Source organism: Melanerpes formicivorus, unplaced genomic scaffold (genome assembly GCF_026170545.1).
Source record: "Melanerpes formicivorus ecotype bairdi unplaced genomic scaffold, bMelFor1.0.p_v2 SCAF_297, whole genome shotgun sequence".
NCBI classification, from domain to species: domain Eukaryota; kingdom Metazoa; phylum Chordata; class Aves; order Piciformes; family Picidae; genus Melanerpes; species Melanerpes formicivorus.
Window position 1 is genome coordinate 132795 of NW_027142649.1, and position 14987 is coordinate 147781.

Consider the following 14987-nt stretch of genomic DNA (forward strand, 5'->3'; position numbering starts at 1 on the left):
AACAAACAGGGCACACCACAAACTGGGGACCAGCACAAAAGGGGGACCAGCATGAGCAGGGCAGCAGCACAAACAGGAGCAGCACAAACAGGAGCAGCACAGACTGGGGAGCAGCATGAACAGGGGCCCAAGACAAACTGGGGACCACCACAAAAAGGGGGAGCAGCACAAATTAGAGACCAGCACAAACAGGAGGAGCACAAACTGGGGACCAGCATGAACAGGGGAGCAGCACCAACAGGGGAGCAGCACCAACTGGGGAGCAGCATGAACAGGGGAGCAGCACAGACAGGAGCAGCACAAACAGGAGCAGCACAAACTGGGGAGCAGCATGAACAGGGGAGCAGCACAGACAGGAGCAGCACAAACAGGAGCAGCACAAACTGGGGAGCAGCATGAACAGGGGACCAAGACAAACTGGGGACCACCACAAAAAGGGGAGCAGCACAAATTAGAGACCAGCACAAACAGGGGAGTAGCACCAACTGGGGAGCAGCATGAACAGGGGAGCAAGACAAACTGGGGACCACCACAAAAAGGGGAGCAGCACAAACTAGAGACCAGCACCAACAGGAGCAGCACAAACGGGACCAGCATGAACAGGGGAGCAGCACAGACAGGAGCAGCACAAACTGGGGAGCAGCATGAACAGGGGACCAGAAAAGACAGGACCACCACAAACTGGGGACCAGCACAAAAGGGGGACCAGCATGAACAGGGGAGTAGGACAAACAGGAGCAGCACAAACAGGAGCAGCACAAACTGGGGACCAGCATGAACAGAGGAGCAGCATGAACAGGGGAGCTGAACAAACAGGGCACACCACAAATAGGGGACCAGCACAAAAGGAGGACCAGCATGAACAGGGCAGCAGCACAGACAGGATCAGCACAAACAGGAGCAGCACAGACTGGGGAGCAGCATGAACAGGGGCCCAAGACAAACTGGGGACCACCACAAAAAGGGGAGCAGCACAAACTAGAGACCAGCACAAACAGGAGGAGCACAAACTGGGGACCAGCATGAACAGGGGAGCAGCATGAACAGGGGAGCTGAACAAACAGGGCACACCACAAACTGGGGACCAGCACAAAAGGGGGACCAGCATGAACAGGGGACCAAGACAAACTGGGGATCACCACAAAAAGGGGAGCAGCACAAACTAGAGACCAGCACAAACTGGAGAGCAGCATGAACAGGGGAGCAGCATGAACAGGGGAGCAGCACAAACAGGGGAGCAGCACCAACTGGGGACCAGCATGAACAGGGCAGCAGCATGAACAGGGGAGCTGAACAAACAGGGCACACCATAAATAAGGGACCAGCACAAAAGGGGGACCAGCATGAACAGGGGAGCAGCACAGACAGGATCAGCACAAACAGGAGCAGCACAAACTGGGGAGCAGCATGAACAGGGGAGCAAGACAAACTGGGGACCATCACAAACTGGGGACCAGTACAAAAGGGGACCAGCATGAACAGGGGAGCAGCAGAGACAGGGGAGCAGCACCAACTGGGGACCAGCATGAACAGGGGAGCAGCATGAACAGGGGAGATGAACAAACAGGACACACCACAAATAGGGGACCAGCACAAAAGGGGGACCAGCATGAACAGGGCAGCAGCACAAACAGGGGCAGCACAAACAGGAGCAGCACAGACTGGGGAGCAGCATGAACAGGGGCCCAAGACAAACTGGGGACCACCACAAAAAGGGGAGCAGCACAAACTAGAGACCAGCACAAACAGGAGGAGCACAAACTGGGGACCAGCATGAACAGGGGAGCAGCACCAACTGGGGACCAGCATGAACAGGGGAGCAGCACAGACAGGATCAGCACAAACAGGAGCAGCACCAACTGGGGAGCAGCATGAACAGGGGCCCAAGACAAACTGGGGACCACCACAAAAAGGGGAGCAGCACAAATTAGAGACCAGCACAAAGAGGGGAGCAGCACCAACTGGGGACCAGCATGAACAGGGGAGCTGAACAAACAGGGCACACCACAAACTGGGGACCAGTACAAAAGGAGGACCAGCATGAACAGGGGAGCAGCACAGACAGGAGCAGCACAAACAGGGGATCAGCACAAACAGGGGATCAGCACAAACTGGGGACCACCCACAAACAGGACCAACCTGAACAGGGGAGCAGCACAAACAGGACCAGCACCAACTGGGGACCAGCGCACAAAGGGGACCGCCAGGAGCAATTGGATTTCACCTAGCCTGCTGTGAGCTCTCACCACCACACCTGGACTCCCCAAAGGGAGAGGGCATGGTGTGGTGCATCTGTCCCCTCCCCTTGGGGGCTTTTGATGCCAGCAGGACCTCCAAAGCCTGGCCCAGGCTGGTGCCACCCAGCCCCAGGCTTTGAAGAAGGCATTTGGCAGACTGAAGCCTCTGAAACATTTCCATTGGAAACAGTTGCAGTCTGGAAGCCTTTTGAGTTGTGCTCCCCCCCTGCCCCCTGGCCAGCAGGTTGGGTCAGGCTTGTCCACTGGTCCAGCAAAGCCTCCTGGGGGCTGCTAAAGCTGCCTGGAGCTCCAAGAGCTTCTAAGGCCCGGGGTGCTGCCTGCTGCTGGAGAGCTGAGTGCCCTTGGGGAGACCATGCTGCATCCTCTCCTTGGCAGGCCTTCAGGTGTCCCTCACAGCGTGCCAGGGGCTGGAGGGAGCCTCTGGAGCTCCTGGAGTCCAGCCCTCCTGCCAAGGCAGCTTCACCCTTCCCAACCACAGGGTTAAGATGGAGCCCACACCACACAGCCTCCTGGAGTGCAGGCTCCAGGCCCTCTTTCCCCCAGCACCTTGCAGACCTTTTTTGGGGGGAAGTGGGGGAAGTGAGGCACTGAGGACTCATCAGGCCACCCCTGCCCCAGCCCCGAGGCTGCAGGCCAGGTTTATTGCCCACCAAGACAGACAGCAAGGACTCTTACAAAAGAAACAGATCTCTGTCTCCAGGCTGTCCCTCCCACACCCCCCCAGGAACAGCCCTCAGGGCACCATGCAAAAGCACTTTGAAGCACAAGGGAGAGACACCAAGACTCAGCTACCTCCAGGCAGGCTCCCCCCCTGCCTCCAGCTGCCACCTCTGCTCCTTCCCCAGGGACATCAGTGCCCTCTCAGCAGTGCCCTGGTGGACCCCCAGCTCCAGCCTGCTGCTGGAGGAGTCCCAGCCTGGTCCAGCAAGCCCTTGTGCCCCATTGTGGCTGCCCACCAGCCCCTGGCCAAGCTCTGCCCTATTCCATCTGCTCAGCTCGGTCTGAGATGCCCAGGGGCTGCCAGGACATTGCTCTGTGCTCGGGTGGCACAAGGGCCAAGGGACCTGGAAGCAAACTGGCACCTGCTGGGCTGCCAGCTGGCTCTCATCCTGGAGCACGGCAGGCAGAGGGCTGGGCAAGGGAGGTTAAAGCCACAGCCATGGCCACACAGGGGAGCTCAGCCTCAGGTTTCCCTGCTGGGAAAGGAAGGGGGAAGGGGGAAGGGGAATAGGAAGGGGAAGGGGAAGGGGGAAGGGGGAAGGGGGAAGGGGGAAGGGGGGAAGGGGGAAGGGGGAAGGGGGAGGAGAAGGGAAGGGAAGGGAAGGGAAGGGAAGGGAAGGGAAGGGAAGGGAAGGGAAGGGAAGGGAAGGGAAGGGAAGGGGGAAGGGGAAGGGGAAGGGAAGGGGAAGGAGGGGAAGGGGAAGGGGGAAGGGGAAGGGGAAGGGGGAAGGGGGAAGGGGAAGGGAAGGGAAAGGGGAAAGGGGAAAGGGGAAGGGAAAGGGGAAGGGAAAGGGAAAGGGAAAGGGAAAGGGAAAGGGAAAGGGAAAGGGAAAGGGAAAAGGAAAGGGAAAGGAAAGGGAAAGGGAAAGGGAAAGGGAAAGGGAAAGGGAAAGGGAAAGGGAAAGGGAAAGGGAAAGGAATTAACCAGGGTTGGAAGAGACCTTTGAGGTCATCCAGTCCAACCTCTCACCCAGCACCATCTGATCAACTCAACCATGGCTCCAAGTGCCTCAGCCAGGCTCTTCCTAAACACCTCCAGCCATGGGGACTCCACCACCTCCCTGGGCAGCACAGCCCAAGGGCCAATTCCTCTTGCTGCCAACAACTTTCTCCTCCCCTCCAGCCTCAACCTCCCCTGGCACAGCTGCAGACTGTGGCCTCTTCTTCTGGGGCTGCTTGCCTGCCTGGCACAAGAGACCAACCCCCAGCTGGCTCCAACCTCCCTGCAGGCAGTTGCAGAGAGCAAGAAGGTCTCCCCTGAGCCTCCTCTTCTGCAGGCTAAGCAAGCCCAGCTCCCTCAGCCTCTCCTCCCAGGGCTGTGCTCCACACCCCTCCCCAGCCTCCTTGCCCTTCTCTGGACACCTTCAAATCTCTCAATGTCCTTCTGAGAGTGAGGAGCCCAGAGCTGGGACACAGGACTCAAGGTCTGTCATCCAAGCCTTGCAGCTTGCAGAGGGGGGAGCAGCAGGAGCTCAGCAGGGCAAGGCTGCCAGTGGGCAGCCCCCTGTGTGTGCCCTCCCCCCCCCTCCCCACAGCCACCCAGAACATGCAGACACAGACACTGCCCCCAGGCACACCCCTGGGCTCTATCCACGCTGCTTCATGGCCTGCACCACCTCCTCCAGCTTCAGGGCGAGCTGCAGGTCCCCTGTCACCTGCAGCCTCCCACTCATGTAGGCATTCAAGGGGCTCAGGTCACCCAGGAAGAGGTCTTGAAGGTCTTTCTCTGCCAGCTCCAGGACGACGTCAGGGGCTGCCCGCGGGCCAGGCCGTGCCCGGCTCGCCCGCTGCCTGTAGGACATCAGAGCATCAGGGAATGGGAGGGGAGGGCAGGGCAAAACCCCTCCCAGACTAATGTGCCCTGCTTATGATCTTCCTCTGGCTCAAGACATGCACCAGTGAGAGAAGCAGAGAGGAAAAGCAGCCTCCAGACACCTCCCAGGGCATCAAGGTCGGGCAAGAGGTCTCCATCCATCCACATTCCCTGGAAGGCAACAGCCTCAGAGCGAGTCTCCAGCTGGAGGAGGAAGCCAAGGGGAAGGGGGAAGAGCCTCCCAAAGTCCACATCAGCTTGAGGAGCTGCAGAGCCAGCAGCAGGATCATGGAGCCACAGGGATGGGCAGGGGTGGAAGGGACCTCCAGGGATCACCCAGGCCAAGCCCCTCTGCACTCAGCAGGGACAGCCCCAGGCAGAGCAGCAGCCACAGTGTGCATAGAGGCTGGAAGGGACCTCCAGGGATCATCCCCCCCAAGCCCCTCTGCACTCATCAGGGACAGCCCCAGGCAGAGCAGCAGCCACAGTGTGCATTAGGGGGCTGGAAAGGACCTCCAGGGATCACCCAGCCCAAGCCCTCCCTGCCAGAGCAGCATCACCCAGGGCAGTGCACACAGGACTGCATCCAGGTGGGGTTGGAGGGGCTCCAGAGGAGACCCCACAGCCTCTCTGGGCAGCCTGCTCCAGGCCTCCAGCAGCCTCACTGTAAGGAAGTTTCTCCTCCTGTTGAGGTGAAATCTTCTGTGGTCAAACTTGGACCTGTTCCTTGTCTGCACAGCACCAAACAGAGCTGGGCCCCTCCCCTTGCCCCCCACCCCTCAGCTACTGATAGCCATTGATCAGATCCCTCTCAGCCTTCTCCTCTCCAGACTAAACAGCCCCAGGGCTCTCAGCCTCTCTTCACAGGGGAGATGCTCAAGTCCCCTGAGCATCCTCCTGGCCCTGCCCAGCCTCACCTTGAACATCTCCAGGGCTGGGACCCCAACCACCTCCCTGGGCAGCCTGCTGCAGTGTTCCAGCAGCCCTCCTGGGGCAGAACTTGTTTCACAGTATCACAGTATCACAGTATCACCTAGGTTGGAAAGGACCTCGAGGATCATCGAGTCCAACCTGACACCGCAGACCCCATGACTAGACCATGGCACCAAGTGCCACGTCCAATCTCCCCTTGAACGCCTCCAGGGTCGATGACTCAACCACCTCCCTGGGCAACCCATTCCAATGCCGAATGACTCGCTCGGTGAAGAACTTCCTCCTCACCTCGAGTCTGAACCTCCCCTGGCGCAGCTTGAGACTGTGTCCCCTTGTTCTGGTGCTGGTTGCCTGGGAGAAGAGGCCAACTCCCTCCTGGCTACAACCACCCTTCAGGTAGTTGTAGAGGGCAATAAGGTCACCCCTGAGCCTCCTCTTCTCCAGGCTAAACAATCCCAGCTCCCTCAGCCTCTCCTCATAGGGCTTGTGTTCAAGGCCTCTCACCAGCCTTGTTGCCCTTCTCTGGACACGCTCAAGTGTCTCAATGTCCTTCCTAAACTGAGGAGCCCAGAACTGGACACAGTACTCAAGGTGCGGCCTAACCAGAGCAGAGTACAGGGGCACTATGACCTCCCTGCTCCTGCTGGCCACACTATTCCTAATGCAGGCCAGAATGCTATTGGCCCTCCTGGCCACCTGAGCACACTGCTGGCTCATATTCAGGTGGCTGTCGATCAGCACACCCAGGTCCCTCTCTGTCTGGGAGCTCTCCAGCCACTCCGACCCCAGCCTATAGCTCTGCATGGGATTGCCATAGCCAAAGTGCAGCACTCGGCACTTGGACTTGTTGAAAGCCATCCCATTGGACCCTGTCCATCTGTCCAGTCGGTCGAGGTCCCTCTGCAGAGCCTTTCTACCCTCTAATTGACTAACATCTGCCCCTAACTTTGTGTCATCTGCAAACTTGCTGATGACTGACTCTACCCCTTCATCCAGATCATCAACGAATATGTTGAAGAGGACAGGGCCCAGCACTGATCCCTGGGGGACACCACTGGTGACTGGCCTCCAGCTGGATGCGGCACCGTTCACGACCACTCTCTGGGCCCGGCCCTCCAGCCAGTTCCTAACCCAGCACAGAGTGTAGTGGTCCAAGCCACAGGCTGACAGCTTAGTCAGCAGTTTGCTGTGGGGGACGGTGTCAAAGGCCTTGCTGAAGTCTAGGTAGACCACATCCACAGGCCTCCCCACATCCACCAGGCGGGTCACCTGATCATAGAAAGAGATCAGGTTGGAGAGGCAGGATCTGCCCTTCCTGAATCCATGTTGGCTGGACCTGAGCCCTTGGCCATCCTTCAGGTGCGCAGTTATTGCTGCCAGGATAATCTGCTCCATCACTTTCCCTGGCACTGAGGTCAGGCTGACTGGCCTGTAGTTTCCAGGTTCCTCCATCCGACCCTTCTTGTGGATGGGGACCACATTGGCCAGTTTCAGTCACCTGGGACCTCACCTGTGAGCCAGGACTGGAGGAAAATGATGGAGAGTGGCCTAGCTAGCACATCTGCCAGCTCTCTCAGCACCCTAGGATGGATCCCATCTGGTCCCATGGACTTGTGGATATCCAAGTGGCTCAGCAGGTCCCGAACTAACTCCTCATGGATTTCCAGGGTATTACTCTGCTCCCCGACCCCAACGCCCAGCTCCGGAGACCACTCGTCCTGAACTCCTGCCTTGCTGTTAAACATTGAGGTAAAGAAGGTGTTCAGGACCTCAGCTTTATCCTCATCCTCAGTAACTGTGTTCCTCACATCCAATCTCAATCTGCTCTGCTCTGCTCTGAAGCCATTGCCCCTGTGCCTGTCCCTGCAGGCTTTTGCACACAGTCTCTCTGCAGCCTTCCTGTAGCCCCCTTCAGGTCCTGGCAGGCTGCTCTGAGGTCTCCCTGGAGCCTTCTCCCCTCCAAGATGAACACCCCCAGCTCCCTCAGCCTGCCCTCAGAGCAGAGCTGCTCCAACCCCCTGAGCATTCTCATGGCTTCCTCTGGACCTGCTGCCTCAGGAGGGATGTGAGAGCAGGAACAGTGAGGCTTCAGCATCCAGCCCTGCCTGCTGGCATCCCCCCCAGCCAAGAGAGAGGGATTGAGCTGCAGCAGATGGCAGAAAAGGGCCTGGAGGCAGGGGGGTCCTTACTCCTCACAGGGATCAACTCCTCTTGCCCTGCTCCACCAATGTCCTCTCACTGGGAGCCACCTTCAAGCCCTCTCCTGTTCTGGCCACGGCCACCAAGAAACCCAACAGCAACCACCTGGGGCTGGATTAGGGTTCTGGGAGGACATCTTCCAGCCTGGCAGTGGCCTGTGGGGCCTCCATGTCCCTCCCTCTGCCATGTCCCTCAACCAACTACCCCCTTGGGCTGGTGGCATCCAAAAGCCAAATCAGGGAGTGTGCAGCTGGCAGCAAGCTGGGGGCAGGAGTTGAGCTGTGAGAGGGTAGGAGAGCTCTGCAGAGGGACCTTGCCAGGCTGCACAGATGGGCAGAGGCCAAGGGCAAGAGATTGAACACATCCAAGTGCCAGGGGCTGCACTTTGGCCACAGCAACCCCAGGCAGTGCTGCAGGCTGGGGACAGAGGGGCTGAGAGCAGCCAGGCAGAGAGGGAGCTGGGGGAGTGGTGGAGAGCAGCTGAAGAGGAGGCAGCAGTGTGCCCAGGGGGCCAAGAAGGCCAAGGGCATCCTGGCCTGCAGCAGGCAGAATGTGGCCAGCAGGAGCAGGGAGGTGATTGTGCCCTGGGCTCAGCACTGCTTAGGCCACAGCTTGAGTCCTGTGTCCAGCTGTGGGCTCCTCAGTTTCAGAAGGAGATTGAGAGACTTGAAGGTGTCCAGAGAAGGGCAAGGAGGCTGGGGAGGGGTCTGGAGCACAGCCCTGTGAGGAGAGGCTGAGGGAGCTGGGCTTGCTTAGCCTGCAGAAGAGGAGGCTCAGGGGAGACCTTCTTGCTCTCTCCAGCTCCCTGCAGGGAGGTTGGAGCCAGCTGGGGGTTGGTCTCTTGTGCCAGGCAGGCAAGCAGCCCCAGAAGAAGAGGACACAGTCTGCAGCTGTGCCAGGGGAGGTTGAGGCTGGAGGGGAGGAGGAAGTTGTTGGCAGCAAGAGGAATTGGCCCTTGGGCTGTGCTGCCCAGGGAGGTGGTGGAGTCCCCATGGCTGGAGGTGTTTAGGAAGAGCCTGGATGAGGCCCTTGGAGCCATGGTTGAGTTGATCAGATGGTGCTGGGTGAGAGGTTGGACTTGGTGATCTCAAAGGTCTCTTCCAACCTGGTCTATTCTATTCTATTCTATTCTATTCTATTCTATTCTATTCTATTCTATTCTATTCTATTCTATTCTATTCTATTCTATTCTAGTCCAGTCCAGTCCAGTCCAGTCCAGTCCAGTCCACCTGGCCAGCCCAAACTGAATGAGGTTCACCCAGCACTGAGTGTGGTGGCAGAGGTACAAAACCCCCGCCCACAGCCTCCCTCCCCACAACCCCCTCCCTCCCCACAACCCCCTCCCTCTACACAAACCCCCTCCCTCCCCACAAACCCTCTCCCCTCCCCACAAACCCCCTCCCCTCCCCACAACCCCCTCCCCACCCCGGGGGCTGACCTGAGGAGAGGTCTATGAAGTAGGTGCTCCTGGTGCCGCTGGGCAGGGTGATGTTGAGCTGATAGGAAGCTGCCACCTGGCTGACCAGGGCCTCAGAGAGGACAGCCTCCACTGCTGAGAGCAGCTCCTCGCTGCTGGGCTTCCTCTGGCTGCTGCTGGTGGCAGGGAGGAGGGCAGCAGGGGGAGGCTCCACCTCGTCCACCAGCTCCACGCTGCCTGCTGGGCACAGGGTGGGAGGAGGTGGGGCCAGGGGAGACGTCTGGGGGGGGATGAGCTTTGGACCCACCACCCTCCAGAGGAGAGAAACCCACTCAGCCAGCAAGGTGTCCAGCTAAGCTGGGTCTGGAGTGCCTGCTGCCTGCTCCTCTGCCTACCCTGAGTGGCTCTTCCCCTGCCACCAAGGGATGGAAGATGATAGAAGCACAGAACCATCAGGGCTGGAAGGGAGCTCAGGGCTCAGCCAGCTCCAAGCCCCTGCCATGCCCAGGGACACCTCACACCACAGCAGCTTGCTCACAGCCACCTCCAGCCTGGCTGCAAACACCTCCAGGCAGGAGGCTTCCACCACCTCCCTGGGCAGCCTGGGCCAGGCTCTCACCACCCTCCTGGCCAACAACTTCTTCCTCACAGCCAAGCTCAAGCTCCCCACTTCTAGTGCTGCTCTAGCCCCCCCACTCCTATCCCTCCCTGACACCCCAGAGCAGAGGGGCAGGATCCTCTCCCTCCACCTCTGCCAATGGGCACTGGCAGCTCAGCTGCCCTTGGCCTTCTGGGCTGCCAGTGCCCATTGCTGCCTCCCTGGCCCAGGCCTCATTCCTGCCCCCCTCAGGTCTCCCAGACCCCTATCCCTCCCTCACACCCTCCAAAGTCCCTCCCCAGCTTGCTTGCAGCCCCCTGCAGCTCCTGGAAGGCCACCAGAAGGTCTCCTGGGAGCCTTCTCCTCTCCAGCCTGCACAGCCCCAGCTCCCTCAGCCTCTTTGCCTCCTCTGCCCAGCAGCCAGGGGGACAGAGAGGGTCAGGGGGGCACAGCAGTGGCCCTGCATCGCTTACCTGCCTCTGGAGCTCCCTTCCCACCAGCTTCCAGAGCCATGGTGTTGCTGAGGAAGTGGGCTGCCAGCTGCTGGAGGGTGCCATCCAGCCCTTCCAGCCCGGGCAGGGGTGGCAGGGTGGCCAGAGGGCCCAGCAGGGTCTCCCGAGGGGGCTGCAGCACTGCCTCCATGCTCAGCTCCACCCGGTCCACCTCCAGTCCCCAGGACTTGGTCATCTCATTGATCTCCAGCTGCAGAGCCAAGAAGAAAGGCAGAGGTGCTGGCAGCCCAGGCAGGGCTGGGCATGGCCCTGGGGACCACCCTCAAGCCAGGACAGCCCACCTGCCACCCACCAGCTGCAGACTGGGGGCTGCCGGAGCCGGCTCAGGGCTCCACCTCCTCCACGATGTCCACTCTGACATTCAGCTCTGCTCTCCCTCTTGCCCTCCCAGCCTGGAGGTGGTCAGCACAGGGAGCACAGCTCTCTCTTGTCCCCCTTGCTCCCTCCCACCAGCTGCCCTCCCAGCCTGGAGGTGGTCAGCACAGGGAGCACAGCTCTCTCTTGTCTCCCTTGCCATGGCTCCCTCCCAGGCTGCCCTCCCTTCCTTGGAAGGGCTAGGGTCAGGAGGGTCTGCACAGGGCTGGGGTTGGATTGGCTGGGGTCAGGCAGGGAGGCTCTGCAGGGGGCTGGGGCTGGATGGGCTGGGGTCAGGCAGGGAGGCTCTGCAGGGGGCTGGGGGTCAGGCAGGGAGGCTCTGCACAGGGCTGAGGTCAGGCAGGGAGGCTCTGCAGAGGGCTGGGGTCAGGCAGGGAGGCTCTGCAGGGGGCTGGGGTCAGGCAGGGAGGCTCTGCACAGGGCTGGGGTCAGGCAGGGAGGCTCTGCAGGGGGCTGGGGTCAGGCAGGGAGGCTCTGCACAGGGCTGGGGTCAGGCAGGGAGGCTCTGCACAGGGCTGGGGCTGGATGGGCTGGGGTCAGGCAGGGAGGCTCTGCAGGGGGCTGGGGCAGTCCTCACCAGCAGCTGCTCCCCGATCCTCAGCTTCTCGCCTTGGATCTCCTTGAGGCTCTTCTTCATCAGAGTCTTGGTCATGGCATTCTGGGCTGTCATCCTGGTGGCAGTGAGGAGGTCCTTCACCACCATGACAGCCAGCACAGGGTCCCACACCCGGAACTGGACATCAGCGCCCATGGAGATGATGGCTCCGTCCTTGGAGGTCAGCTGGGGGGGCACAGGGGGTGTCAGGACCTCTCCCCTTCCCTGCCTCATGGCCCAGCCCTTGGGTGCAGGGCCTGGGAGCAACCAGCTCAAGAGCTCTTCGCTGAGAAGGTCATTAGAGAAACAAAAGCAACTCAGATGCTCAAGTCTGGGAGAGGCTGAGTGGTGCCCAGCTGGATGGCCTCTGGCACAGGGCTGTTACTAGAGGCATCTGGGGAGGATAGGGATGGGGGATGAGGAAGAGATCTGGGAAGGAGAGGGGTGGGTGGCTTTGAGAGGCCTCCAACCAGGAATAGAGCAGAATAGAATAGAATAGAATAGAATAGAATAGAATAGAATAGAATAGAATAGAATAGAATAGAATAGAATAGAATAGAATAGAACAGGACAGGACAGGACAGGATAGGATAGGATAGGATAGGATAGGATAGGATAGAATAGAATAGAATAGAATAGAATAGAATAGAATAGAATAGAATAGAATAGAATAGACCAGACCAGACCAGACCAGGTTGGAAAAGACCTTTGAGACCATCAAGTCCAACCTCTCACCCAGCACCATCTGATCAACTCAACCATGGCACCAAGGGCCTCATCCAGGCTCTTCCTAAACACCTCCAGGGATGGGGACTCCTCCACCTCCCTGGGTGAGTAGCCGCAGAGCCAGGTGTGCAAAGTCAAGAGGACCTTTTCATCCCCATAGACTTCAGGACTTCAGCTCCACCACCCCTTTCACCTCACCATGATGATGGAGGGGCTGAAAGCTGGGTCCACACACAGCACCTGGGGTCAGACCATCCCCAGAGCATAGAATCAGAGAACTGTAAGGCCTGGAAGGGAGCTCAAGGCTCAGCCAGCTCCAACCCCCTGCCATGCCCAGGGACACCTCACACCACAGCAGCTTGCTCACAGCCACCTCCAGCCTGGCTGCAAACACCTCCAGGCAGGAGGCTTCCACCACCTCCCTGGGCAGCCTGGGCCAGGCTCTCACCACCCTCCTGGCCAACAACTTCTTCCTCACAGCCAATCTCCAGCTCCCCACCTCTAGTGCTGCTCCATCCCTCTCCAGTCCTATCCCTCCCTGACACCCTCCAAAGTCCCTCCCCAGCTTGCTTGCAGCCCCCTGCAGATCCTGGGAGGCCACCAGAAGGTCTCCTGGGAGCCTTCTCCCCTCCAGCCTGCACAGCTCCAAGTCTCTCAGTCCATCCCCAGGGCAGCTCCAGCCCTCTGCTCCTCCTCGTAGCCCTTCCCTGGCCACCTGCTCTGTTTGGGAGGTGCCAAGGCTGCTCACCTTGCAAGGGGGCACGTTGAAGGCCCTGGTCCTGAGGTCCACTCGCTGCCAGTGGTCGATGAAGGGCAGGAGCAGGACCAGGCCAGGTCCCTGGGGGGCCCGGATGCGGCCCAGGCGGAAGATGATCATTCGCTCGTAGCTGGGCACCACCTGCAACAGCAAAGCTGAGCCCAGGGCACAACCACAGCCCTGGCACTGAGCAGGGGGCCCAGGAGCAGCCACCACCAGCCTGTGCTGCAGAGCATGGCTTGTGACCCCAGCTCCTCACTTCTTGTCATGGAGTCATAGAACTACAGAATCCCCAGGGCTGGAAGGGAGCTCAGGGCTCAGCCAGCTCCAACCCCCTGCCATGCCCAGGGACACCTCACACCACAGCAGCTTGCTCACAGCCACCTCCAGCCTGGCTGCAAACACCTCCAGGCAGGAGGCTTCCACCACCTCCCTGGGCAGCCTGGGCCAGGCTCTCACCACCCTCCTGGCCAACAACTTCTTCCTCACAGCCAAGCTCAAGCTCCCCACTTCTAGTGCTGCTCCAGCCCCCCCACTCCTATCCCTCCCTGACACCCCAGAGCAGAGGGGCAGGATCCTCTCCCTCCACCTCTGCCAATGGGCACTGGCAGCTCAGCTGCCCTTGGCCTTCTGGGCTGCCAGTGCCCATTGCTGCCTCCCTGGCCCAGGCCTCATTCCTGCCCCCCTCAGAGCTCTCCCAGACCCCTATCCCTCCCTCACACCCTCCAAAGTCCCTCCCCAGCTTGCTTGCAGCCCCCTGCAGCTCCTGGGAGGCCACCAGAAGGTCTCCTGGGAGCCTTCTCCTCTCCAGCCTGCACAGCCCCAGCTCCCTCAGTCTGTGCTCACAGCAGAGCAGCTCCAGCCCTCTGCTCCTCCTCCTGGCCCTGCTCTGGACACCTTCCAGCCCCTCCAGAGCCTTCCTGGCACAGAGGCTCCAGCACTGGCCCCAGAGCTCCAGCTGTGGTCTCAGCAGAGTGGAGCAGAGGGGCAGAATCCCCTCCCTGCCCTGCTGGCCACACTTCTCTTGCTGCAGCCCAGGCTCTGCTTGGCTCTCTGGGCTGCAAGTACTCCCTGCTGGCTCCTGCTGAGCTTCTCCTCCCCCAGCACCCCCAAGGCCTTTTCTCCAGGGCTGCTCTCCAGCCAGTCCCTGCCCAGACTATAGCAGTGCCTGGGATTGCCCTGACCTTACCTTCAAGGCAAACCATCCTGAGATGGGGAAGGTGATGACCATCAGCAAGAAAACCAAGGAGGTGATAATCCCATGGCAGATCCAGGACAGCCAACCCTGGGAGGAGTCTGCAGGGAGGTGAAAGGTGGGGTGGGGATGGAACTGCTTCCACCTCCCCTGCCCTGCCTGTGAAGCCTCATCCAAGCCCCCACGCACCCCCGGGGAGCCTGCAGGGTGAGGGACACCCTCCAGCAGAAGTGGCTACCAGGCAATGGCAGCACCTCCCCTGCGAGCCTGGCACTCACCTGTGGTGCTCTCAGCCCGTCCCAGGGGGTCTTCCTTGGATCCAAAGGAGAAGAAGCCCTTCTGGGCACCATAGAGCCCAATGCTGGACTGCTGGAAGCGATCGAAGTCTCCCAAGGGCAGAGCCTGGTATCCCGACCTGCTGAACATGCTGCCGGCGCCTCGGACGGGGACCTGCCCCCGGCGCTCCCAACCTCCTAAGCCGAGCTCCCCGCTCCCATCTCAGCCACCTTCGGCGCGACCTGATCCAACGTCCCCGTCCAGCTGCCCGCAGACCTCTCTCTGCGCTCCGGAGGAGAGGCAGGAGAAGGGCTGAGGAAGCACAGAGGATGCTCCCTGCGAAGAAACCAAGCGCATCAGGAGCTGAGGGACTCCGGGGTGGGGGTGGTGGAGGGGGAAAGCTTCACATCCTCCCCAGCAACCTTCCGGGCAAGAGCCGAGCCGGCAGACGAAAGCCCTCAGAGCTTCCTTAACCCCTCGGAGCTGGGAGATAACCCCGGGGAGGTTTCCCCCCGTGCTCCCTCCCCGGCTTGGCCACCAGCCCGGCGGTGGTGGAGGGGAGCGAGGCGGCGGCGAGGAGGCTGTAAGGCGGCGGGGGGGGGGGGGGGGGAGG

The 14987-nt window shown here is 60.4% G+C and overlaps 1 protein-coding gene across 1 annotated transcript; it reads right to left on the reverse strand.

Annotated features, from left to right (window-relative positions):
- Window positions 1-2856: 2856 nt before the first annotated feature.
- Window positions 2857-14981, reverse strand: STOML1 (stomatin like 1). The gene is given in 10 exon segments (XM_068170235.1): window positions 2857-3454; window positions 4556-4741; window positions 4744-4769; window positions 9362-9580; window positions 10412-10640; window positions 11403-11606; window positions 12895-13044; window positions 14093-14199; window positions 14377-14710; window positions 14797-14981. Coding segments are annotated over 8 exon segments (1260 nt in total). The 5' UTR covers window positions 14525-14710; window positions 14797-14981; the 3' UTR covers window positions 2857-3454; window positions 4556-4564.
- Between the last annotated feature and the right edge of the window lie 6 nt (window positions 14982-14987).